The sequence below is a fragment of the Peromyscus leucopus genome, chromosome 3, assembly GCF_004664715.2.
Source record: "Peromyscus leucopus breed LL Stock chromosome 3, UCI_PerLeu_2.1, whole genome shotgun sequence".
Taxonomy (NCBI): domain Eukaryota; kingdom Metazoa; phylum Chordata; class Mammalia; order Rodentia; family Cricetidae; genus Peromyscus; species Peromyscus leucopus.
Genome location: NC_051065.1, coordinates 61,362,888 through 61,387,579, shown reverse-complemented (window position 1 = coordinate 61,387,579; position 24,692 = coordinate 61,362,888). Strand labels below are relative to the sequence as shown.

The 24,692-nt window shown below is 54.9% G+C and overlaps 1 protein-coding gene across 3 annotated transcripts in view; it reads left to right on the top strand.

Annotated features, from left to right (window-relative positions):
* Positions 1-24,692, top strand: part of Kcnh2 (potassium voltage-gated channel subfamily H member 2) — a 44,329-nt gene that overhangs the window by 5,348 nt on the left and 14,289 nt on the right. The window contains exons 1-2 of one of the 3 annotated variants that reach the window (XM_028879568.2): positions 6,563-7,044; positions 9,806-10,036. In XM_028879568.2, coding sequence (XP_028735401.1) covers positions 6,969-7,044; positions 9,806-10,036 — 307 coding nt within the window. In that variant the 5' untranslated portion in view covers positions 6,563-6,968. Of the gene's footprint in view, positions 1-6,562; positions 7,045-9,805; positions 10,037-24,692 lie in introns of those variants that run through there. The other 2 variants (XM_037203722.1, XM_028879569.2) reach the window with 2 other exon arrangements.

Here is a 24,692-nt window from a genome sequence, read left to right as displayed (position 1 = left end):
TCACATGCAAGTCTACACACGTAAGTAAATAAGTGAATATAACAGTATTTGGGGAAGTGGTAGGTAATTGTGAGTAGGTCAGGGGATGACAGGGTCAGAGGTTATCAAATTGGATCTTAAATCTCTTCTGTGGTCCCTAGCATTTGCTACTTAGTGATATACGGAGAAGGCAAGGACCTAGAGCTAGGGGTGGGTTCCCATTCTCACTCTCATGATCCTCGCACCCCAAACTGACTCTGATTTCTGCCTGATTTCAGCCGCCTCTGACACGCCATCTCTGTAGTTCATATTCTCATTCCTGACCCCCATCTCCATCTTTCCTTCAATTCCGTGTTTTTCTAGCTCTTGATGTATGTGGTGTATGAGCCACAATCTGTCCTGTTATAGTGGTTAAGTCACTTGATTTAGGACCAGGAGACCCAGCTCCATTTCTAACTTGTATAATCTCCAGGAAGTCTTCGCTACTTTGTGTCCCTGTCACCTAGAATAAGAAAGTGTTTACTTCCTGCTTTGATGTTTCCTAAAGTGTCAGCCCTCACCCCCAGTGGAATCCAGAGAATTTCTCGTATAAAATCCAGGGCAGAGTCACAGTGTTCTGTAGTGTTGGTTGGGGAGGGTGAGAGAGGTAGAAAGCTCTGGGTACACATGAGACCCAGGTTTTCAGTGCCCACGGAAAACCAGGTCTCACTGTGTCAAATGCTGCTAGGTGGAGCCACTGCATAGTTCCAGGATTTTTATGGTTTGGGGAAGCTGCTTACTTCACAGTGTCCAGAAGAGGGCCCTCATCCTGGTCACCTGGGCTGCCCCTCTGGCTTCCTGCAGAGCCTGTCATGAAGGACTTTCAGCACCTTGGACAGAGGCAGAGTTCCCCTCCTGCTGAAGTTTCAGCCGCCAAGAAGGCTTGGAATCTTCTCTCCGGCAGTTTCCCTAGCAGGGCAGTTTGAGCATGGTGCATTCTTTAATATTTTTCAGTCTTTTAACGTCACTCCTGTATAAACCCCAAGTCAATGTCAGAGTAGCGCTTGTTTGCCAGACAAATTATTATTTAAATAATAACAAAAGCCAGGTGACTTGAGGCAGACCCATCATCCCAGCGCTTGGGAGGCTGTGGCAGGAGGCTAGCAATTTCAAGGCTAGTGTGGACTACACAGTGAGACCCGACACAGCAACCAGACCAAACCAAACCGAACCAAGCAACAAATATCTCAAATTACCAAACCAAAGCCGACAACAAAAACCAACCTGTTTTCTAAAACAGTGTAAGGTAGGCCTTAGATACTTTGTAAATATGATGTTACAGGAATGCATTCAAACGTAGTCTACAGGCTCCCTCCCTCCATCCTGAGAGCCCCCACCCACCCATGGACCAGTCGGTCACCCTCATGTGGTCATTCTAGCTTAGTTCTATAACTCACTGAGCTCCAGAGCCCTCTTGAAACCCCTTCTGTGTGTGGGAAACCCAGCCCCTAACTCAAAGGGACAGATGGCTGTCAGGTTCTCAGCCAGAAGAATCACACTAGCAGTTGGCTTCCTCATCTGGAACAAGGATAAACTGGTGAGAAGACCCACACCTGAGTCCCGGTGACATCTGGCTTTATGAAGCTGTCAGCCATCTTTCTATGTGCCTGGGAGAATCCTTACCAACTGGCAGGGCCCGGCTCTTCCAGGAAGCCCTCTCGGCTGCCCAACCATCCAGAGCAGCCCCTGCATTGAGCTTCTTCTCCTATAATATACCCAGAAGCACCAGATTCCTTCATGACATCTATGCCCCTGTCGGATGAGGGGCCATCTCCTAGGTTTACTTGTTACAGACCCCGCCGGGATACTCCCCTAGCAAGGTGGGGGACTGGTGCGTTTCAGAGGCTTCTTACCTCTCCTACCAGGTGTCCTCCTCCACTTCCTTTTAATCTGAAACAGTACTATAAACTGGCTCATGGTGCTGTCTGTGGAGTAGCCATTGACTTCAGGGGTGCTCAGGACAAGAGAGTGGAGGCAAGAGGTGCAGTGGGGGCGGTTACCAAGAGAAACGAAGGGCTGTTCGGGAGTGGGGATTGCAGGATGGCTGTGGGTCTAGAGCCATCCAGGGCTATAGGTTGTGTGGAACCAAGGAAGCACTCATGACCAGGGTTGGAAAGGGTCCCAGAGACCAGCTTGGTTAGTCTCATTTTACAGGTAAGGAAAGTGATATTTAGTGATGCTTCTAAAGGCACACAACAAATGGGCTCCTTGCCATCACTTCTGACCTGTGCCAAGTCTCTCCCTTGGGCTATTGTGTAGCTCCACTTGGCAGCCTATGTTTTTTTCCAAGGTGGTCACGCCAATATGTCTCATTGCACATGCCTTTCTTCCTACATGGCAGCGGTATGCTTTCATGGAGAATTGGGGTCTGTCCTCCTTCCCCCAATTTGATGGGCCATGCTGATGGCCGGAGTTGTTTGTGTGGCTTTCAAAACGTAGTCATTACAGTTCATTCAGCTCTGGCTGCTCCTTTCTTGAGAGATTTGTCCCTGTAACCTTGCAGCTATGCTGTGAGGAATCCAGTTAGCCATGTGGAAAGGCTTCATGGGATATCTGACCTCAGCCTGACCTGAGGTCCTGATGGCAGCCAGCTTCCAGCATCAAACATGGTCGCCTCTGGTCCCCTGTCTTAGGTGTGTGAAGCAGTCATTAGGTCCTGGCTGAGCCTGTAGGTCCCGAGCAAAACCAATGCTATCTTTGATTTGGGGCTGACCGTTAGGCAGCAGCAGGTAGTGGAATTTCCTTGTATCTACCTTAGTTTCTCCAAGCTGTTATACGTGCTTATTACTTCAACACACCTTTATTGGATACATAGAATGTGCATTTCAGCTGCTACTTTAGTTCCTTTAGTGCATACAGACTAAAGGGCAATCCCCGAGCTCTGCAAATGGTGCCAGCCCCCACATGGTTTTGTCCCTAGACCTGATCCCCATGATCCAAGTCTCTACATCTTGGTTCATGTCCCCTCCACCTGCAACTCTTCTTCCTTGCTCACATCAACCTTCAAGGACTTGCTCCAAAGCCTCTTCCCCTCCCCAGACCCTCCTCGTCTCCTCCAGGAGACATGAACTGGCACCTCCCTGTAATCCCACAGCACTCATTACAGACTACAGTTTTGTCTGCCCACCGCCTCTCTCAGACACCACTAGACTGTGAATCCCTGGAGGAGGGAGACTGGCTTAGTCCTCCTGTTCCCCAACCCCCCAGCATCTGGCACAAGGCCTAGAACATAGGAGGTCCCCAGGAAGCATTTGTTGACATGACTGGTAGCAGAAGTAGAATCGGAAGCTAGGTGTCCTGAATCCCAGCCTCCAGCACTTTGCTCATTTCCTATGCCACCAAATCAGGAACATGTGCCTGCAAAGGTAAGTTTCTGGTGGGTAGGGAAAGACCTTGGAATGGGCTGGGGCTTGGCAGATTTGCTTCATGTGGAACTGCAGGTGGCGGTGAGTCAGGGAGCCCTGGCTTCGGGTGTAGGGCTGAGGTGTGTCCCTCCTCTGTTGATTCAGCTCCCCTTTCCCCTCTCTCTCAGTAGGCCCTGAGCACCTGCTCCTGGGGGGAAGACATGCTGCCCCTTGCCTGTCTTCTGCAACTCCAGTTCACATCTGAAGAACACTGCTATTCCGAGAACCCAGCTGTACAGGAAAAGGTCCCGGTGCCCCCCAAAAGTCAAGTTTGCCCTTGATACCAGGGGATTGCTGTTGCTGCCCTCCCTCCCCTGGGGCTTCGAAAGAGTCCATCCCTGTCAGCTGTCTCTCTTATGTCTGCTCCACTGGAAATGCTTGTCAGTCCCCTGTGAGTGTCACTGTCTCTCCTGGCCTGGTCCTTGGGGGACTGCCAGCAAGGGCAGCTTCCATTTCCTTCTCCCTCAGGCTGAGCAGGAGCAGAGAGTGGGGTGGGTAGGATGTTTTCTGCAGACTTTTCTCCCTAAATTGTCTCTTTCTGGGAGCTGGGTGGAGCCTACATGTGTCTCTCTATAAATACAGCCTCTCCCTTCCCTCAGCCACAGGCAGGGTGGGGGAGAGCTCTTCCCATGAATGACCCTTGGGGCCTGTTGTGGGGGTGGGGCAGAGTGTAGATGCTCTGGGTATTAGGTTTGTCTGCGTCTGGAAGTGGGAGGTTGGTGCATGATAGACCAGAGGGACTTCTGTATGAAGTGGTCTCTTGATGCCTGGCACCAGCAACTCCAGAAATGATGCCTTGAGGAAAGCATGTCTAGCTCAGGGTTTCTCCATCCTCAACTTTATCCCTGACTGGGGGTGGCTCTGTGGCCTGCCTTAGGGAACCCCTGAGCTTCCTAGGAAGTTAGAAATCTGCCATTGGCTTTGACATATACCTTTCTCTGTATGTTGTTTGGTGGTGGTGGTGGTGGTGGTGGTGGTGTGTGTGTGTGTGTGTGTATGTGTGTGTGTGCGTGTGGAGAGAGAGAGAGAGAGAGAGAGAGAGAGAGAGAGAGAGAGAGAGAGAGATTTGGCTTTCTTTAGCCTGAGGCAGAAGCTCTCATCCTCAGGAGAGCTTCTCTATGTCTGATCCTCTCTTATTGGCATGACAAAGGTCTCGGTGACCCTTATGTTTTTCCTCAGTGATAAGACCCAAAGGCTTTCTCAGCAAGTGACTCCCTATCCTAAGGATGGCTGGCCAGGTCAGATGAGGAGTTCCATCCGTTCGGGGCCTGGCTCTCCTGGCCTTGGTCTGGACGGAAGGGGTTCTTCCCTCACGTCTTCCTCTCCATGCCGTTTTCCAGCCTCTTCTCACTTTCAGTCCCCAGGACCTTCTGTTCACACAGGCCAGGAGTGTGTGTGTGTGTGTGTGTGTGTGTGTGTGTGTGTGTGTGTGTGTGTGTGTGTGTGTGTGAAGAGCCAGACCCAGATGTGCTGATGCCTCTGATGGCCATTACATGTTGGGGAAGGCCCTGGGCATCCTGGGTGTGAGTGAGGAAACCACTGGAGGTGGGAAGGAAGGGTCTGAAGGATGACTGTGCAGGCAGGAGCCTCTGGACTTTTTTAGCATCAGCTGGTGGAGCCACCTCCTTCTCTCCCACCGGCTGCCTCCCTGAGTCACTGCCCACCCACTAGCAAATAAAAAAGAGTGTCATCTTCTGGCCAGTGGCCCTGTGTGGCCTTAGTGTTTGCAGGCTTTCACTCCTGGACGGAAGGTGAGAGTTTTATTCCTGGCTGGGGTGGTCTCCTGGCGACCTGTCTTTCCCCAGCTTCCCTCCTTCCAGCCGGTTTCCGTCTTCACCCTTTGTTCCTCCCTTCCCCCCTACATCCCATGACAGTTCTCGCTGGTGACAAGACCCAGCCCCTTGCTCCAAGGACAGAGGCAGCTGCAAGCCCTCAGGAGCCCCCACATGGCCCCATCCATCTAGACAGGCCTCTGATCCGGGTTGCAGGCAGGGGAGGGGATTCAAGGCCTCCTCAACTCCAGCTGCCGGCTCCTCCCCACAGCAGGCCTGCTCAGCTGTCAACACTCGCCTCTCGGCCTTGTCCTGCCCCAGGCGTTGCTTAGATGCTCAAACCAGGGGCACCCCGGCCGCCCGAAGACCCCTCCTCAGGCCCCAGCAGTTGGTGGGCAGGCAGTGGGCAGGCGGCGGGCAGACACCCTGCCTACCCTTGAGCATCCTCAGACCTCCTTGCCTAAATAAGGGAGCTGCAGCTGGAGAGAGCCAGCTGGCAGGGGGAGGGGCCTGCGGATAGGCCAGGGTTTTCCGAGGGGCTGGTCCGCCCCGGCCGCCTCAGGGCCCCAAGCCCTCCCATTGGGCCTACGATTAGGTTGGTTCCGCACTACAGAGGGCGGGCAGGCCTCTAGCACACGGGGATCCCTTGGCTGGGACCTCACGCTCAGGAACCTTTCTTTGATCTCTCAGCTAGGAGGCCACAACTCTTGTCAGTGTCCCTCTGTGTGCGTGCCACCCATGAAGAGATTCGACTAACCCCTGAGAGGGCCTTGTCTGTCTGTCTGCTGGAGATTGGGGCGATCGGGGAGGCTGTGCCTCTCCTCCGGCTCACCCACCCTTGTCTCAAAATTCTACAGCTCCCACGTTCCCTGTTCTCCCCACTCCCCGGGTCTCCCCTGGTCCTGGGGCTCATCTTCTCAGAGCCTAGGCCTCACTCAGCCAAGTCACCCACAGCAGATTCTGAGAGTAAGCTGTGTGTACTCAGCCTGCCCTAGGCGCAGGAGGGAAGCCGGGGATAAAGGGTTGGCCCTGTCCCATCAAATCAGGTTTCTCGGCCCCGAGGCTGGCAGGGGGGCGATATCCCGGTGCCCCTCTCCCTGGCCACCTCCAAAACCGGCCGTCGCACCTGTCCTCACGGCTCCCCTACCTAAGGGTCCCTTCCCCCTCTCGGTGGAGCGCGAGTCCCGGGGGCTCGGTAGCAGAGCGAGGGGTTGGGGCCCGGGGAGCGCTCGGCGCGGCTCAGCCAATGAGAAGGGCGGGCGCTCGGGGTGGCGGGGAGAGGGCGGCGCTGCAGGCGCGCGGCGGCAGGAGGGGGCCGGGAGGCGGGGGCCGGAGCCGGAGCCGGAGGGGCGCGCGCCGCATTAACCCTTCAGCCGCCGGACCAAGCCGCAGGCGCTGCCCGAGCCGCGGGCGCTGGAGCGGCTGTCGGCACGGCGGCGGCGGGCAGGCGCGAGCCGGGAGCCGGGCGCTCGAGCGGGCGGAGCGCAGCGCGGGGACGAGGCGGAGCGGGGCCCGTGGCACCGGCGGCCCGGGTCGACAGACAGGTGTGCCGGCGCCGCAGCTCCAGCCGCTTCAGGCCCGGCCCGCGGTCCGGAGCCCGCAGCCGCTAGCCGAGCGGGGACCCCGCGCCCTCAGTCCAGTTCCGGCCCCGCCCGCACTCAGCTTGGCAGCGGGGTGCGGAGACCACGGCCCGGCCGGGCCACCCGAAGCCTAGTGCTGGGCCGGGCCGGGCCAGGGTGGGTGGGGGCCCGCCCGGCCCGCCCATGGGCTCAGGATGCCGGTGCGGAGGGGCCACGTCGCGCCGCAGAACACCTTCCTCGACACCATCATCCGCAAGTTTGAGGGCCAGAGTGAGTGGGGGAGGGGGCAAGACGGGGAGGGGGCTTGAGGAGGTTTGGGGGGGTGGGTCCAGTCCTGCCGAGTGTGGATGGGGGGCGTGCCCGGGCCGTGTGCAGTGCAAAATGTGAGTCAGTAGGGGATGGTGGGCCCTGAGACTTGTGCCAGGAGTCGAGGGGCCAAGGCTTGGTGCCAGGGGATCATTGGCATGGGACTAAAGGGCCTAGTGTTGCAGCTTGGGGTCGGAGAGTGTGTGTGACACCTGGAATGTGCAGGAAAGGGAGGTGGGATGAGATATGCAGGTGTTTCTACCTCTAAATACCCAGAGTTTATGGGATTTGTGTGTGTGTGTGTGTGTGTGTGTGTGTGTGTGTGTGTGTGGCCATTGAGAATGTATATGACCCAAGCTGTTGGATCCTAAAAGTACAGTGCATGTTCCAATCTCGACTGTGTTCTATGTGAGAGAAGCTAAGGATATAGGATCAGTAACCAATCTGCTCTTGAGTGTGTCGCTTGTATACAACCAAGTCCCTGTGTCACTTATGAATTTGAGTCTGCATGAGCAGTCAAGAGGTGTCACCTGCAAGTCCCCAAGATTGTGGGTCCAGTGGTGAGAGGGTGTGCAGACCTGAAGCTGGCTTTGGGGTTAACAGGCTGGCTCTGGAGCTCTGGTGTGGTGGGTTTTCCTGCTCTGGACAGCACCCCAAACCCCATTTGGGGGATTACAGCACCCCTTATGCTGACCTAGCAAGAGAGACTTCCAGAAGTGTCCTAGGCTAGGTGAATGTTTTGGTGTTGGTGTGCCTGTCCTCAAAAGCTGCATGTGCCACAGAGGGTGTGACTGTCAGGGGCCCTGGGAGCCGGAGAGTGACATTCCTTGCCCGTGACCCTGTGCACACAGGACAATGTGTGCCTGTACTGTGGTGGGAGGGAGGGGTCAGTCGGATGGGCGGCATTGTCCCTAGACTAAGAACAAGATGATCCTGAGGGGTTGGATCGGTGACACTGGTGTAGGCCTAGGGGCTGGGGGCAGGCTTTCTTTTCCTACCAGCTGGGTAGGCACAGGCAGCATCTGAGAAGACCTTGGACTGGATCCTAAAGACTTGGCTTCTGGCCCCACCTCTGCCACTGACTGCCAGATGACCTTGAATGACTCTTCCCCTCTAAGCCTCAGTTTCCACATCTGTGAACAAGGGGATGAGCCACCGGACTTTAGAGCTTTCTTCTCTATCTGTATTCTAGGATTTCAGTCAAGGGGGTGGGGTGGGGTGGGGCTTGCCTTCAGAGGAACTTGCTCCGCTCTCCTCGTCTGGGAGTCTGGGGGTCCATATTCTTCCATGGGTGGTTGGTACTCTGGACTGTCTTAGGCTGAAGTGGGGATGGAGGCAGAGTCAGAAGGTCTTTTCATATGACAATAAGCTCTGACCTGGGTTGATGCTTGCTTGGGAGTTCCAGTAGGCCTTGGGAACTGACCTAAAGATGACCCAGCTCTCAAAAGTAACTTCCTCGAGGGCAGGGCAAAGATGGCAGCAGCCAGGAGGCCAGGTCCTGATAGGCTGGCCTTGCTGCAGGGAGTCTCTGCTGCGCAGCCTGGGGTTTGCCCTCCGGACTGTGCAGAGCCGCAGTCCGAAGATGCGGAGGGAAGGAGACAGTCCAACTTCAACTGCACATCCCGGCACTAAAGACCAAAGGGGCCAGAATTTCTGTTTATAGAAGACTCCTGTCCTTGAACATCTCACTTGGGCACAAACTGAGGCTGCCACTGACTTGCTGCTCATCCACCTGCCTGGCCCGTGGGGCAGGTGTGGGTGGGTGAGTCAAGTCTAGATGAAATGGGTCTATCAGACTTCCTTTTTTTTTTTTTTTTTTTTTTTTTCTTTTTGGCCAGGGTGGCAGAGGAAGGCTTCATATCTCTAGAGGAGGTCATCTTTCCCAAGATTGTTTTCTCCCAGTGGGCCAGTGTCTTGGGCCCACCTCTGGACTCTAGGGAGCGGCAGGCTCTAGGGTGTGAAGCTGCAGGTTGCTTTCCTTGCTCGGTATGACCTTGGACGTCTGCCTGTGACCCCAAGCTGTCCTGCCAGACAAGATTCAAAAGCTAGTTTCACTATGAATGAGCTGCTAGACTTGGGCATTGGGTTGAACTTCTCTTGAGTTCATCCATAAAATGACGACTCCTTAACAGCCACCTTGCTGGGTTGTCCAGGTCTACTAGTTCACTCCCCCATTCTTTGGTTCACCCACTCCTCAGCTTCTGACAGCCTGCGGATAGGGTGTGAAAGTCATAGTAGGCACTGATCAAAAGGAGCCTGGGGGTACTTGAGGGACTAGTTTTCTAGGGAGCGTCCTCTATCAAGAGGAAGAAGCCAGAGGAGCTGGTGCAAAGGGGAGGCTGGCCGCCATCTCCTGCCCTTCCCATGCTCCCTTTCCAGGCTGTGTTTATCCCTCCGCCGCGGCTGCTGACACGCGTTGCTGACACCCGCCCAGGCCGGCCTTGGCCGCTGGCTTTTTGCCCGGGGGAAGCCACGCAGCCAGCCGGCGGGCCGGGGGTTGGGGGGGGGGCGTGTCGCCAGGCCGCGCCCGGTTGAGGCACCTGTGTCAGGGCACAGCTGCGTTCGGCCGGAGTTGGGCGCCCCCCCTCCCTGATGCGGAGGAGTGTGGGACGGCAGTATGTGACGAGCGAATGTGGGGAAGGGCCGGGAGCCCCCGAGACTGGTGTCCCCGCTCACGTGCGCCTTCATCCCCGCCTCTCTCGCCCCCCCCCGCCCCCCCCCCCAGGCCGCAAGTTCATCATCGCTAACGCCCGCGTAGAGAACTGCGCCGTCATCTACTGCAACGACGGCTTCTGCGAGCTGTGCGGATATTCGCGGGCCGAGGTGATGCAGCGGCCCTGCACCTGCGACTTCCTGCACGGGCCGCGCACGCAGCGCCGTGCCGCCGCGCAGATCGCGCAGGCCCTGCTGGGCGCCGAGGAGCGCAAAGTGGAGATCGCCTTCTACCGGAAAGATGGTAGGCGGGGCCGGGGCGTGGCTATGGCAAGGGGCCGGGCCTCGAGAGAACGAACAGGGGTGTGTGGGGGGAACAGAGGGGTGGAATCTGTGGTTGCGGGAGGCTGGTGAACTGTGCGGGTTCCGTGGGGGCGGGACCCGGGCGGGGGCGTGGCCCTATGTCTCGGGGCGGGTGTGGCCTAGGGCTCAACTCTGGTGGGTTTGGTTTTCCAGATGGACTTGGAGCTGCTAAGGGCGAGGGGCCCTGGCACCTTCCGTACTTTCCTCTTTGGCAGATGTCATTATGTTGAGTTAGGCAGGCTGGCATTTGACCAGGCAGGGATAGTAGTTGCGTGCGTGGATGGCGGTAATAGAGCAAGCTGGAGGCTGGCGCTGACTTCCAGCCACAGGATTCTAGCTAGCTACCTCTAGGTCAGCCTGTGCCAGGTGACTTCCTGGAAGATGTCAGGGAGGGTGCGGCAGAAGGCCTGTGTCTGCTGTCACTCCCCTTCCTTCCTTTCTCTTCTGCACTTCAACTACACTTCTTCCCACAACCTCGGTTCCCTTGGTTCCCTTTGTCTGGTCCGCAGAATACCCTGCCCCGCCCTCAGTTCCCTCTTGGCCAGGTGTCTCTGCTCAGCCACCACCTCCCCACCCAGCTGCTCTGTGCATCCGGAGAGCGAAGGAGAGAGCGGATAAACACAGTGGGTGGAGCTGCTCTCGATTAGGCCTGTGCTGCTGGGTGGGCTCTGCTCGGGGAGGTCAGTGAGGTGGTGGGCTAGTGGGTAGAGGAGGGCTGGGAGGGGGTTCTAGAATTCTGTCTTTCACCAGTGAATATTTCATACGTTTCACTGCAATCCTGGGAACCCAGCTCAGAGCTGCCTACAGGAAAGTTCCTGCACGCCCCAGGCCTTTGCTGAGCCAGGGTGGAGAGGCTGCCTGTGAAGGTTGGCGTCCTTAGGGGGGGCTTCCTTTTCGGGTGTGTAGCCTGTGATGTCCTTGGACAGCACTCGGGTAGGGTGGGGCATACACAGTGGCCCTTTGCCGGAGAGTTTGCTTGTGCAAATTGGGGTTCTGGCTGGCAGGCAGGGAGGGGATGAAGTAGCGGAAGCTTACAGACACTGGGCTGTATGTTCTCTTGTGTAATCCTCACAGCATCCTTGAGATGCAGATACCACTTTTTATGTCCTAAGGATGATGAAACTGAAGTTCAGAGAAATTAAGCCTGTTTGTTCCCTGGCTGAGCGGTGGGTGGCGTGAGCCTTTAATCCCAGCACTCAGGAAGCAGAGGCAGGCAGATCTCTGAGTTGGAGGCCAGCCTGGTCTACAGAGCAAGATCCAGGACACCAAAACTACACAGAGAAACCCTTTGGGGTGGGGGTGGGGGATACTGTTCCCTGAGTCACACAGGTCGAAAGCACCAGCACTTGGAGTGGAGTTCGCGCCTGTCTGACCAGGGCCATGTCACGCTGGTCTACCGTGTGCCATGGATTGACAATGACAGCACAGGACTAGAAGGTTCCACACACTGAAAACTGAAGTTTCCAAATCACAGGTGTATGCATATGAACCCATAAGTCCTGGGGTCAGGTGTAATGTGGGAAGTCTCCCACCAGCCAAACTGATTGATTTCCACAAATTTGTTTCAATGCTTACTTGGGATGCTGGGGTTTCTTTTTCTTCAGAATTGGGGGGGGGGGTCAAAGCCAGATCCCTGTGTGTGTGTGTGTGTGTGTGTGTGTGTGTGTGTGTGTAGTCAGAGGACAATTTCATGGAGTTGGTTCTCTCCTTGAACCTTTATAGGAGTTCCAGGGATCAAACTCAGGTTGTCAGCTTGTGTGGGAAGCACCTGGACCTGCTGCTCCGTCTTGCCAGAGCTACCTCCCCCTCCTCTCCCTTTGTTTTTTGGCAGGGGCTCACCATGTGGATACAGCTAGCATTGCCTCAACATTGTCATCTGTCTGCCTCCCAAGTGCTGGGATTAAAGGTGTGCACTACCACACCTGGCCCTACATTTATTTGTTTTGAGGTGGCATCTCACTAAATTGTCCAGTCTAGCCTTGAACTCACCCTGTAGCCTAGGTGGGTCTTGAACTTCTTCAGCCTCCAAAGTAGCTGGGATGATAGCCTTGCCTCACTAGACCTGGCATGGGTGCTGAACTTTTGAGAAAACGCTCATGATACAGGGTCTTCCGCTGTGAGTCACACTCCAGTCCCATGGCGGACATGGCTGTGTTTGTGGATTTGACCCCTTGGCAGCAGAGAGGTGGGACCGATTTTGCCTTTGGCTGTGGCATGGATGTTGCCTTCTCAGGTAGCATGGACCCTTTTGGCCCATGCTGACTTCTTTGAGAGACTCCCGAAGAGGAGCTGCCATGGAATCTTAAGGCCACCTAATCCAGCCATTCGGGTAGCAGGTGGAGAAGTCTCATGGTGGAGGTCCCATGACCAGTGTATCCCTGGAGGGGAGGGGCCTAGAATCCAAGTCTCTGTGCAAGCCCACGCTCTTGCCTTCTCCAGGTTGCTTCTCCAAATGGGGGCAGTGACCCAGGAAACCCTATGCCAGCTGCTACTTCCACCCCTTCTTCGTTCTCACCTAGTTTCCGTGGGGATCAGATAACTCCCAGTGGCCAACAGGTTGGCCTAGGCCCTCAGCTACCTGGGGCCCCACTTACCTTGGCATTCTAGGCTGAGGGTAATGCAGACAGATTCTTCAGCCTCTCTGTCCTCTGCCTTGTGATAGATACAAAGTCCCTCATGCCATCCTTCCTGCCTGACCTGGGCTTCCTCTGTGTGTGTGTGTGTGTGTGTGTGTGTGTGTGTGTGTGTGTGTGTGTGCATGCGCAAGCGCGAGTGCATATTGATGCATGGGCATGCACAAAATCAGAGGAGAAATGTGCCAATGCCACCCTGCTTTTGTCCAAGCCTTTCCCAGGGTGTCTGCCTGGGCCAGCCCTGGGGGAGTAGGTCCTCAGACCGCAGCCCCAGGGAGGGGGAATGGCTGGGGGAGGAGGCAGGGCCTCTTGCTGGCAGGCGCCGCTAAGGACAGCTGTGCTGTGTCGGAGCCTCTAACTCAGCTCTGTGCAGTCTCAGGGTCTGGAGCCAGACAGCCCCATTATTTAGTTGCTGGGGCTGCTGGGAGGTGGGGAAGCTAGACTGGGGGAGGATGGGTGGAGGAGGAGACATAGTGTGCCCGGTTCACTGGCCTTAGGCTGGTGCCCCTTAAGTCAGGCCCAGGATCAGAGTGGAACTGTGAACCGAACCCTGTGGTGCAGGTCCGGCAGGATGTGGCATTTCTGTGGAGGCACCTCAGACAGCAGGTGCTGGCTGGGGACACACCTTGCCCTACACTGCCATAGCGGGTGTGTGTGGGGGAGATGTGGCTCTTCCTCTCCCTGTCCCTTCTATTGTCTCTGCTCTTTGTTCCCCCTCTCCGCTGCCTCCTCCCCACTGCTGTGCCCGCCCCCGCTGCTGTGCCCCGCCCCCCGCTCCTGTGCCCCGCCCCCGCCGTGCCCCGCCCCCCGCCGCTGTGCCCCGCCCCCCGCTGCTGTGCCCGCCCCCCGCTGCTGTGCCCCGCCCCCCGCTGTGCCCCATCCTCTTGGCACGTCTCCCTCCCGACGCTCAGGCCTCCCTGCCTTTGTCTCCGACCTGCCTGTCTGGCCTGCCCCTTTGCCTCCTTCCCCCTTTGTCTGTTTCTTCTGTACCTTCAGCACCCTGGAGCCTTCTTCTTGCTTCTTTCCCTGTCTCCCGTGTCCTGTTTACTCACCCACAGTTCCCAAGGCCTTAGTCTGAAAGGCTTTATCCGTCTCACCATACCTCTGACTGTCCTGTCCCTCTCTCTATGTCCCTGTGTCCCCAGGAGCCTGTGTGTGGGTGGAGATGGGGGGTGTCTCTGGAGAAGAGTCTATTGGCTTCTTCACTCCAGCTGCAGGCCAGTTGCTATGGCAACAAGGTCAGAGGGTCCCCACTGCTCCAGCTGATGCTGTGGCTGAGGGGGAGGGGTTGGGACCTTCGGTCCAGGCCGGCCCCCAGGGTGCTGCGGCTCCACATTTGCTACCCTGCTGTCCCCTGATTCACACCCTGCTTTCCCAGGTGTTCAGGTACCAGTCTCCAGCCTCTGGGCATTCCACCACCCGCTGGAACCCAGGCCTTCAGTCCTGGTTTTCTGTCTTCCCCACCTTCCCTGTTCACTTAAATCAGAGGTCCTGCTCTGCCACTGCTGTGGCCGTCTTCTGTCAGACACTGTCCCGACCCCCATCCCCAGTCATGTGGTGTCTGAGTTGGTGAAAAGATGCTTTCTGTGAAGAGGGAGGTTTTTGAGGGGAAGGCAGAGTTCAGAGGTCAGTGTCTGGCTGTTTCTGTGCTCTGTGCATGAGACTCAGCCTGGAGCCTTCCTAGAAGTCAAGGCCTTAAACTTAGGGCTTTCCCATAGGGCCAGGGCCATTGGAGTGTTTACCCCCACTCTTTTTTGTTTTTGTTTTACTCTGTACCCCTGGCTGTCCTGGAACTTGCTATGTAAATCAGGATGTCCTTGAATTCCAAAGAGACCCACCTGCCTCTGCTAGGATTAAAGGTGTGCTCTGTCTCGGGAGCACAGATATTCCTGTCATCCTGGTCGGGATGGTTGTGTGGAGCCTGGGGCAGGTGACAGTCTCTGACTGGGCCTGCCTCCAGCTGCCTCTGCTGAGCACTTTTCTCCCAGATGCCCTGTGCTGGGCTGCCTTAGGTTGCTGGGGGCTTCCGGTCTATGAGGATAGAGGGGTGCTGGCTTCTCAGAGCCCCTGGGCCTGGACAATATCCCAGCCTCCTGCTCCTGTGTGTGGTGTCTCCAGAGCCCCAGAGGAACTATGTAAATATTTGTGCAGAGCTGTCTAGGTGGAAGCAGAGTTGACAGTGGCCTTGGGCTCTGGGGAGGGGGACTGGAGCAGCAGGAGAGCCAGCTCAGTGGTGTGAGATGGGGTGAGCCCGGGTGGCTTCCTGGGCCGTGTGATCTGAGAGTTCTAGGGAAGCCCTTTCCTACTCAGCGTCCCTGAGGGGGCCTGACCACCTCTCCTAGAGAACATTTGCTGGCCTAAGAATTGCCCCTCTCCTCCAAACCTGCCTTCCCACTTTGTGTCCGGTCAGGAGAACAGTGGTATTTGGCCCCCTGGGTGAGGAGGGAGTGACAGACTTCTCCGTCTGACATGCAGGGAGATCTGGGGTCAGGGTCAGAGAAGAGCTGGGAGGGATGCTGGAATCAGGATGCTGAACTCGATACCAGCTCAGGAGGGGCCCAGTGACTGGTGATGCCCCTTATTGTCCATAAAGACCTCTGGGCTGTGTGCTGGGGTTGGGCACTTGTAGGCGGGTCTAGAATTACCCAGCAGGCTGGGTAATATCTTGCCTTTATTTGTATTTACCTCAGTCTGGTCCTGGATAAATTTGTGGTGCCCATCATCCCAACTAGGCTGAACGATATTTTTATCTACATGCCTAGCACGTTGTAGGAGCTCAATATCGGCATATTTTTGCTAAATGAATGAGCAAACCGGGCAGTCCTGTGTGGCAGAAGCCTTATTCTTGGCGTTAGATGACTGGGGGGGGGGCAGTTTCTAACTTGATTATGAACTGTATGGCCTTGGGAAAATTACTTCTTATCTCTGGGCCTTAGTGTCCCATTCTGTGAAAAACCTTGGGATGACAGAGTGCTAGGGTGGGAGAGGTGGGGGGGAGGGGAGCCAGAGGAATATCTGGGTGCCCTCCTGCTTTGCTGAGTGTGGGAGGTCATACCGTGCACGGAGGTCATGTGGGCCTCATAGCCTCTTCACTCAGAAGGAATGAGAGGAGGCCTGAGAGGGGAACAAAGCTTTGGCCAAGTCAGCTGGAGCTCGTGGCTCTTGGTAGCACTTAGGTACTCCCAGGTGACTTCACTTCACAGTGTGTAAATGGTGGTCCCTGCAGCCGCCTTCTGGTAAAATTTCTCGGTCATTTTCCAGGAGGGGAAACTCTTGCTTGCAGAGGCTAAGGGCCGTACCGTGCAGGTGGGGGCCTGAAGGGGACCTCTGGCCCAGTTTCTCTCTGCTCTAGAGCCCCATGTGGACTACCTTGCATAAACTTCTCCTGGGGTCTGATGAGCCCAGGGCCTCAGGAGGCCTGAGCTCGGCTGGAATCTGAGAGCTTCGGTGGCTTTTGTTTCTAAAGTGGATCAAAGCACTTGTCCCCTGCCTGGTGGGTTGAGGGCATTTCCCAAACAAGTACCAACACAGCAGCATGCCATGCCAGGGCTGTCGGCTTGTCACTCAGCGGGCATCACCTCGTGGTCACAGGTGATACCGTGGGAGTAAGGTTGTCTGCTGTGTGGTCCTCACAGCACCTCTGCCTGTCCTTCCTCTCCCTGTCTAGATCCCTGTAGGCTCAGCTCTTCAAATTAGTGAGGCCCCAGTACTTGTGTTACTGTTTTTCTCTTTTTCTTTCCTTTCCTTTTCGACTTTTTTTTTTTTTTTTTTAATCTCACTTCTCAGTTCGGTGACACTCCTCACAGGCGGCTGTTCAAATACACTCCTAGGAATGTGCTGCTTGCATATGTTCTTGCAAATGTGTGTTTTGCCTGGATAGATGCATATGGATTTAATTTATGCAAATGGTATTGTGCTGCGTACCGTATTCTAGCACACTCCCTTTTCTTATCCAGGAGCATGACTTTATATTATACAGGTGGGCCGCCACTGGGTGTCCAGTCGGTGCTTTCCCATGCTGGAGCATGTTTTCCTTGCTCACTGTCCCAGCGAAGGACCCCAGATAGTCTTCACCTCTCCGCCACCGGCGGCAGGGCCACATTGAACACTCTCTTACACCGTCCCTTCTGGACTCGTGTGAGGCTGTCTGTGGGCTGCATGCCTAGACATGAAGTTGCTGGAATGCAGGCCATGGGGCTTCTGAGCCAACTGTTGCCCCACTGAGCACCTGAACAGCCAACCCTGTTGTCTGCCTCCTGCGTGGAGACTCCCATACTCTCCCACCTCTGCCAGATTTCGGCGTCATCTCCCTTTCTAATTTTTGCCAGTCTTGTGGGCTTGTTGGTTTAGTTTGAGTTCCTTTGACTTTTTTGTAGGTCAGAGTATCTCTTTTAGGCTTGATAGCTGTTGGAGCTTTCATTCCTGTCCATTGCTTGATTTGTATCCTTTGCTTATTATCTTTCCATGAGACTGTTCTCTTTTGTTCCTGTGGATTTCCAGGGGATGCTTGGGTGTTCTAGAAATGCAGACAAACACAGTGTGTATTTCCCATGTCAGTTTCTTGTTTGAATTGTGAATGCCTTCTCCCTCTTGGTCTCTGCTCAGCTAATACAACAAAGACTCTTAGTTTGGATACAAACGAACCATCGACTTTTAGTTTTGTCTGTGCTTCTGAAGTTCTACTGAAGACCCGTTCCTATGCAAAGGCTGAGGTCCCCACAGGTCCTCTTCTCTCCTCTGGCTCCTTGGTCTCACCTTCCTCAGCTGGGTGTTGGATCCACCCTGAGCCCCCCCTGGATGTAGTGACAAGTAAGGATCAGGTTGTACTTTTTTCCATGTAAGGAGCCAACTTTCCCAACACATCTAGTCTGTTTTTTTCCATTGCTTTGTGGGGCACCTTTAGCATAGGTTACTTTGCTGTGTAACCATGGATCTGCCTCAGAACATTGCATTCTGCCCCAAATACCCATCAGTTTGTTCGTCAGAACACATAAAACATCGACAGAGCGCAACACTGTGGTGTTTACTGTGTCTCAGGAATCAAAAAGGCGAAGTCTCCCACTTTTTAAATTAAAAAAGTAGTTTATTTATTTATTTATTAGATAAGATCTTATACTGTTCTTGGGACTCACTATGTGTGTAGTAGCCCAGGCTTGTCTTGAACTGTAACAATCCCACTGCCCCAGCCTCCCATGGGTTTGGATAATGGCAAGCCATACTTGGATTTTTTCCTTCTTCTTTTTAACTTCCATTTGTTTATTTTAATTGATTAATTAATTAATTTTTGAGTCAGTATCTTTCCATACATCCTAGGCTGGCTTGGAACTCACTATCCTGCTTCTGCCCTCTGCATGTTCAGATAACAAGTGTGCCCCACATGCTGGCTTCACTAGAGCCTCGATCAGAATTGGGTTTGGTCTTGTAGGTTAGTTAGAAGAATTGACAGCTTTATAAGTTCCAGGAAGATCCTGGACCATCTCTCTATGGGCCAGCTCATTTCCATACACTTTATTGATCTAAAGTTTTGTTTTCTTACCACTGCATTTTTGGCTACCCATTCCTGCTCCATAGTCATTGTTATTGAAAAAGAGACTATGTGGCTAGGGGCATGGCTCAGTGGATCAAGTGCTTGTTGGAAAAGTGTGAGGACCTGAGTTTGCATCCCCAGGACCCGTGTGAAAGCTGGGCGTGGTAGCACATGACTGTAACCCCGTGCTTCTAGGTAAAACGGAAAGTGGAGACAGAAGGATCCTGGGAAGCTCGTGAGCCAGTTAGGCTGGAGTGTGTAGTGGTAAAACAATACCCAAGGATGTCTTCTGACTTCCACATGCGTATCATGGCACATGTGCATCCACTTACACAGATATGCACACACACACGGGCACAGAAGGATAAGGACAAAAGAAAAAGACCTTTAAAGACTTACTTGACGTGTGTGTGTGTGTGTGTGTGTGTGTGTGTGTGTGTGTGTGATTGTGCACATCATGGTGCTTGTGTAGAGAGAGGCCAGAAGACAACTTTGGGGGTTGGCTCTCTCTTTCCGTCGTTGGCTCTGGGGGTCAGACTCAGGTCATCGTGCTTGCACAGCAGGTGCTTTTCCCCTGAGCCCCTCTGCTGGCCCCTCCCTGTTTTCTGAGGCCTCAGACTCACTATGAAGCCAAGGCCAGCTTTGAGTGCTGGGGTTTCAGGTGTGGACGACCGCGCCAGTACCATCTTGTTTCCTGACCCTGCTTTCTGATTGTTTGAAGCTGTGTGTTTCGTGGCTGGTCTACCTGGTGTAGCTCTTTTCTTAGTTCTTGGTGTTCATCTGTTAACTTGGTTGGTTCTCTGGCGAGATGACTCTGAGCCCCACAAATAATGCCAGTTTTCAAGTTTGTTTGGGTCATGGTCCTATGTTTCTATTTTTGAATGGGCTACCTGACTTTTCAGGAGACCTTTACCGACAAGGGTATTTGCTATGGGTGTTTCACAGTGTCCTATGGGAGGGCCAGCCAGTAGGAATCGTCCTCTTAATGATCAAACAGCTGTGCCTGCTCCAAGACCAACGGCAGAGCCTTAGTACAGCTCTTTGGGTCCTCACCGGTGTTGGGGAGCCAAGATGGAGGGCAGTTGTAGGAGCTTACAGAACCCCAGAAGAGGGCAGAGACCCCAGGATTGTCCCTCGGATGAACAGTGACAGATCTGTGCCCCTGATGCCCATTGACAGCTGCAAATATGGGGGTCAGAGTCACCGTGAAGGGGCCAGAAAGCAGAAAGGAGCAAGGCTCAGAAATTGAACAGCTGACATGGTTCACTTAGGTTCCAAGTGATATCTTGTTTGATAGTAACTGGTGACCAAATGTCGTGTTGCTTTGGGGAAAACACCTGAATCCCCTTGGTGGCTCAGTCTGTCCACACTAAGAATGGGGGGTAATCATATATTGAAAGAGTGGTCAATGCCCTTGGATCTAGAGGGGAGGTGAGAGGTAGGGACACATTGTGTTCACACTGGCTCAAACTGCAGGTCATTGGGAGACGCCCCAAAGCCATGCACTCAACACTTGCTGTGAAGGCAGTCTCTCTGGTGCAGGTTTGGATGCTGGAGTTGAGGTTACTCACCCCACAAGCCAGCTTGTGGACGTATCTTCTTCAAAGGGTGTGGTATGGGATGAGTTCCCAGAGAGAAGCATCCATGTGGGCTGATTCAGTAAGCCCTCTGCAGAGCGGCCTGGGAGGGATGAGGATGGGAGGAAGCGGGAGGGCCAGCAGCATGAGGGGTGTTGCTGGGGCTGTGGGTATAGTGGTGGAGGCAGCTTTCCCCACCACCTTTCTAGAAAAATATTACACACACACAGATACGTATATATGAATGTATAAGTGTGTGTGTGTGTGTGTGTGTGTGTGTGTGTGTGTGTGTGTGTGTGTGTGATGGTATGTTTGAGTAGGTCAGAGGACAACGTGCAGGAGTCAGTTCTCTCCTTCTATCATGATGTTGGGTCCCAGGGATCAAGCTCAGGTTGTCAGACTTGGTGGCAGGCACCTCTGCTGACTGGGTTCTCTCTCAGGGACTTTACCTTCTTAAGGCAGAGAGCATGGCTCTCACTTATAATCCAAGAGGTGGCATGGCCCCAGGACCCTGGAGCGCAGCCATCTTGAGCTTTCCTGGATGAAGGTTGTCTTTTGAGGAGTTGCAGTCTGAAGAGATGACTGAAGCATGCCATAGGCTGTTGGTTTTAGCAGGAAATTAGATGCCCACAGTGGCCCTGGCCCTACCCCGAGATTGTTGGCAGGTTCTGGTGGCAAGGGTGGTGGAGGAGCGCATCTGGAGGTGATTTGGAGTCTGGCTTGTGGCTTCCCAAACCTGCCTGTCAGGGAGTACCCCTAGGATCCCCTACAGCTCAGTTCCTGGGTTCAGGAGCATAGGATTGGTCTCTTAATCTGATACACACATGCACATGCTATCACATGGGGACACACACTCATTGACTGGCTGGCCCCTCAGACTCCCCCATCCCGTCCCCTAAGCCTGCAATGTCCCTGGCCGTCCCTAGCCCCCCTGGCTGTCCATGAGAGTGTGTTAGCGACACGGTGGCCCTTGGCCAGAAGCGGCTCCCGCTGCATCTTCCTGTCGCCGCCACCAGGCTAAATATAACCTGACACTGCACAGCCCTGGGCTGCTCCTCCGGAGACAGCCTCTGCCTGGGGGGCGGACAGGGCCAACTGCAGCCTCAGCCTTCCTGCCCTCGGTGTGACTTTGGGCCCATTTTGGCACAGCTCCTTCTGCTTGGAGTGGGGCAAGGGAGGAGACCGGGATGAGGGTGCTAGAGGTCACCTTCCCTGCAGGGACCTGCTACTCTGCCTCATGACAGCTCCAGATGCTGCTATAAGGCCATCTGTCACCTCATCTGGCACCCAGAGCAGGAATCACTTGTCCCCGTGGTACCCATAGAGAGCCTGAGTTCAGAGGGGTGGGTTTGTCTGCAGCCACACAGCAGACGTGAGGGAGGGCAAGGGTCCAGGTCTCCTGATTGTTCGGGCTGAACATCTTAGTTTCCCAGGGCACATCCACTGCTGTGTTGGTTTTATCTTGCCCTTTCTTGTCCAGATGCCAAATTAGGGTCCCACTGAACACCTGGCTCCGTCAGGGTAGGCACCAGGGATCTCTTCTTGGTCACGTTGTCCCAAATGCGTCACTTGTGCTGGTATGTGCAGTGAGACCATGGGGTGGTGGGGAAGCCATGAAGCGCACTACTGTACAGGTGTGCCAGGTGAGATTCCGACCTCACCAACTTGCCCAAGGCTGCTCAGGTCATCTGCAGGCCTCCTCTTCCCAACCTGCCATAGCTTCTGCTAAAGCAGGCCTGGGCCAGTGGGACCCATAGGTGGGAAACTAGGTTTTGGAGCACTGGATGGGTATCTGACCTAGGTGAGTGAGGATACCAGGCAGGGTAATGTCACTCCAAAGTGGTCCCCTTAGTGTGACTTGGCACCAAATGCAAGGAAACCAGGGTTTGTAGTCTGAATGGGACATTTTCTGCTGTGAGAATGAGCTGAACCTGCTGGGCCAGGGTTCCTCCCATGCCTCCTCTCTTAGTGACCTATAGTGAACAGCATGACTCTGAAGGCTGCTGGGAGACTGGCTGTCCTGGGGGGTCAAGACAAAGGCTCTACCACTTTCTATAGGTAGGTAGTGTCTAGCCTGCCTGCCAGCCCTGTCCTTATTTCTATCCTGGGGTGTCAAGGACAGGCCTAGACTGGGCAGGGAGGCCTTGTCACCCAGAATGGGGGCAGCTGGAGCTGCGGCGGGGAAGGGTATGTTTTGGGATTAGTCACTTAAATCAGACTGTCCCAGGGGCCAGTTGCTAGGTTCATTTTTCTGAGTATGCAGAGCTCTCTTTAGGCCAGGCTCCAAGCCTGTCGTATCCTGTGTCATTTCATGCAGATTTTGGCCCCGTGGAGTAGGTGTGACCAACCTTGTGGGACAGACAGGCACTCTCTAAGGTGACTGGCCCACAGCTTGCGCCACCTCCTCTTCGAGAAAGAGGATGAGGCTCCCTGCTTGTCCCCTTTCAGCATCCCCCAGTCCCATCCTTTCTGGAGTGCTCCTAGAGCTTCCTGCCTCTCGAATGTGGGCAGTGCCTGCCACAGTGTGGTGCTGGGTGGAACTGCAGCCTGGCCGAGCTCTGGCCCCAGGGCCCCTTGAGGCTGCCTCGTCCTTGGATGAGCTGGATCCCTGGTGGGATCTCAAGCAGAGTGGGAGCCGGGGAGGAACAGAGTAGTTGTCTGGGGTCCTGAGGCTGCGTAGAAGCTAGGTAGATAGGCAGTGTCCTAGGCTCCCTGGGCACAGCCCAGCCACTGGGAAGCTGTGACTGCCTAGGCTGACCACAGGCTATCTGTTCTGTGCTAGTACCTAGCATCAACCACCTGTGGGCCCTGCCCTGAGACCGGCTATCCTTCTTTTACCCTCAGGAACCTCATTCATACTTTTAGCCAACTACAGGGTGGGGTCCTATGGGCAGGCCTGGTGAAAGAGCTGGGATTGGAGACATGTTAGGTCACATAAGACTCGGCCAACTTGGCAAGTGAGATGGCACCTCAAGGGCCCAGGCATGTCTCCATGCACGGTGCCCCCGATTTCTGTTTCCCTCAGTGATCAGAGAGGGCTGAGGGTGGGAGGTGTCACATTTTTGGAACAACCAGGCCTTTGACAGGATATTTGAAAAGAAAAATGCCTTGAATATCAACAAAGGAGGAGTGTCTGGAAGTGGGAAGCCGGCTGGTGCCGGGAGAGGGGCATATCTTGACGGTTCCCGGGAGAATTAAAAACAATTCTTTTGAGATTCAGGGACCTGTGATCACCATGTGAGATGCAAGTCTGAAGTAGCCATCTGAGAAGCAGGCTCTTTAGTTTCTCTTGCTGAATAGTTTGGGCTGAAGCGGGGACAGAGTGCTGAAGACTCCAGGTCAGAATTTCGTGGCCTCTTTTAGGGACAGAGCCCCTAAGTCATCTGGAAGAGCCAGAGACATCTAGGTTCTCGACTCCAGGCTTCTTTGATACATGTCCTGGTGAGCTCAGTGGCTTGGGGCCTAGATCTCTGGGGCTCTTGAGGGTAGGTGCTGGGGTCTCCCAGGCTGTGGTCTCTTGGTCTCCTCCCTCCCCATAGTCCTGAGGAGGCCAGATCCTGCTCAGGCCGCTGCCGGCCATCACCATATTAGGGCATAAACTCCAGGCTGTCTGTCTGGGTGCCAAACGGCCTCCAGCTGGGGCCAGGCCACCCCCTCTCCCATGCAGCTTCAACACCACAGCTGTGTGTCAGAGGCCGGAGGTCAGGGGACAAGAGCAGCTGCTAAAGGGACACCCAGGCAGAGCTCCTGAGCTTAGGGCCCTCGGGTAGGGGCAGGAGGGCCCTGGCTATGGTGAGTGCAGGGTTCTTGGGTGGGGCAGAGAGCTCTTGACTGGCTCCTCCTGGGTCTTGCCCTCACCGCTGTACTGGTTTGTTTGAGTGGGTTTTGGAGGCTGTCACATCACTGGAGAAGCCACAGCTGCTAGAACCACTCGTCTGCTGTGGTCTCAGTCACCTGCCCAGCGTGTCTGCCCTGTGGTTGGCCAGTGTCTCCCAAAGCCAGTCCCTTCACAGCTGGCTGGCCTAGCCACAGCTTGCACAGTTCTGCATCTTGAGTACCCACCTCTCAGGCTTGGCTGACAGGCATCAAATGAGTTCCAGGTTCCGTTCTTCCCACGACTCCAGTCACCGCCCCTCCTGCACACCTGGGCCAGGGATCAGGGTAAAACGGGGAGGGACAGACTGCAGATGGACCGGCCTAGGGAGGTTCTGGGATATCGAGGTAAGGGAGGCAGAGGCTGGGTTGATAGGGTTCTCCTGAGACCACGTGACTCTTCACTTCTTCCCCAACCTCCTCCTTCCTGATTTCCTCTTCCATGTCACCATTGCTGACACCACGGTCCATCTCTGGCTTCCAGTGCACATTAGTTATTCTAGGTGTTGGGCCCTTCAGAAGGGATGTGACCACTGGGAGGCAGAGAAGCCAGATGAGCCGAGGGAAGCCTGGATGATGACGGACAGGAGATGATGACCTGTCTGGGTCCCTGTGAGAAGACCAGGATGTCATTGTGCCTTTCCGATTCATCAAGGAGGGCTTCCTGCAGGTGGGGCTTTTAGCTTGACCCTGGCAGGGGTACTCACTCTGAGTCCACCTCAGTTCAGAAATCAGCATGGAGGGCATTGGACTGTGTGTTCCTCAGTGAGCCCAAGGGAACTGGCAGGTGCATTTGGCCTGCTCCAGGGGCTCTGGGGGAAGGAGAGGAGTCGTCAAGAACAAGAAGGTGAAGAGAGATACCAGTGTTTCTCAGACTCTGGTGAGGGATCAGTGTTCTCGGTTTCTGCATGTCTTAGTTCAGAACTTTCATGGCTCGGAAGAAGACTGTATACTTGGAAACTGTGGCGGTCCCAAAGTTTTTGAAAC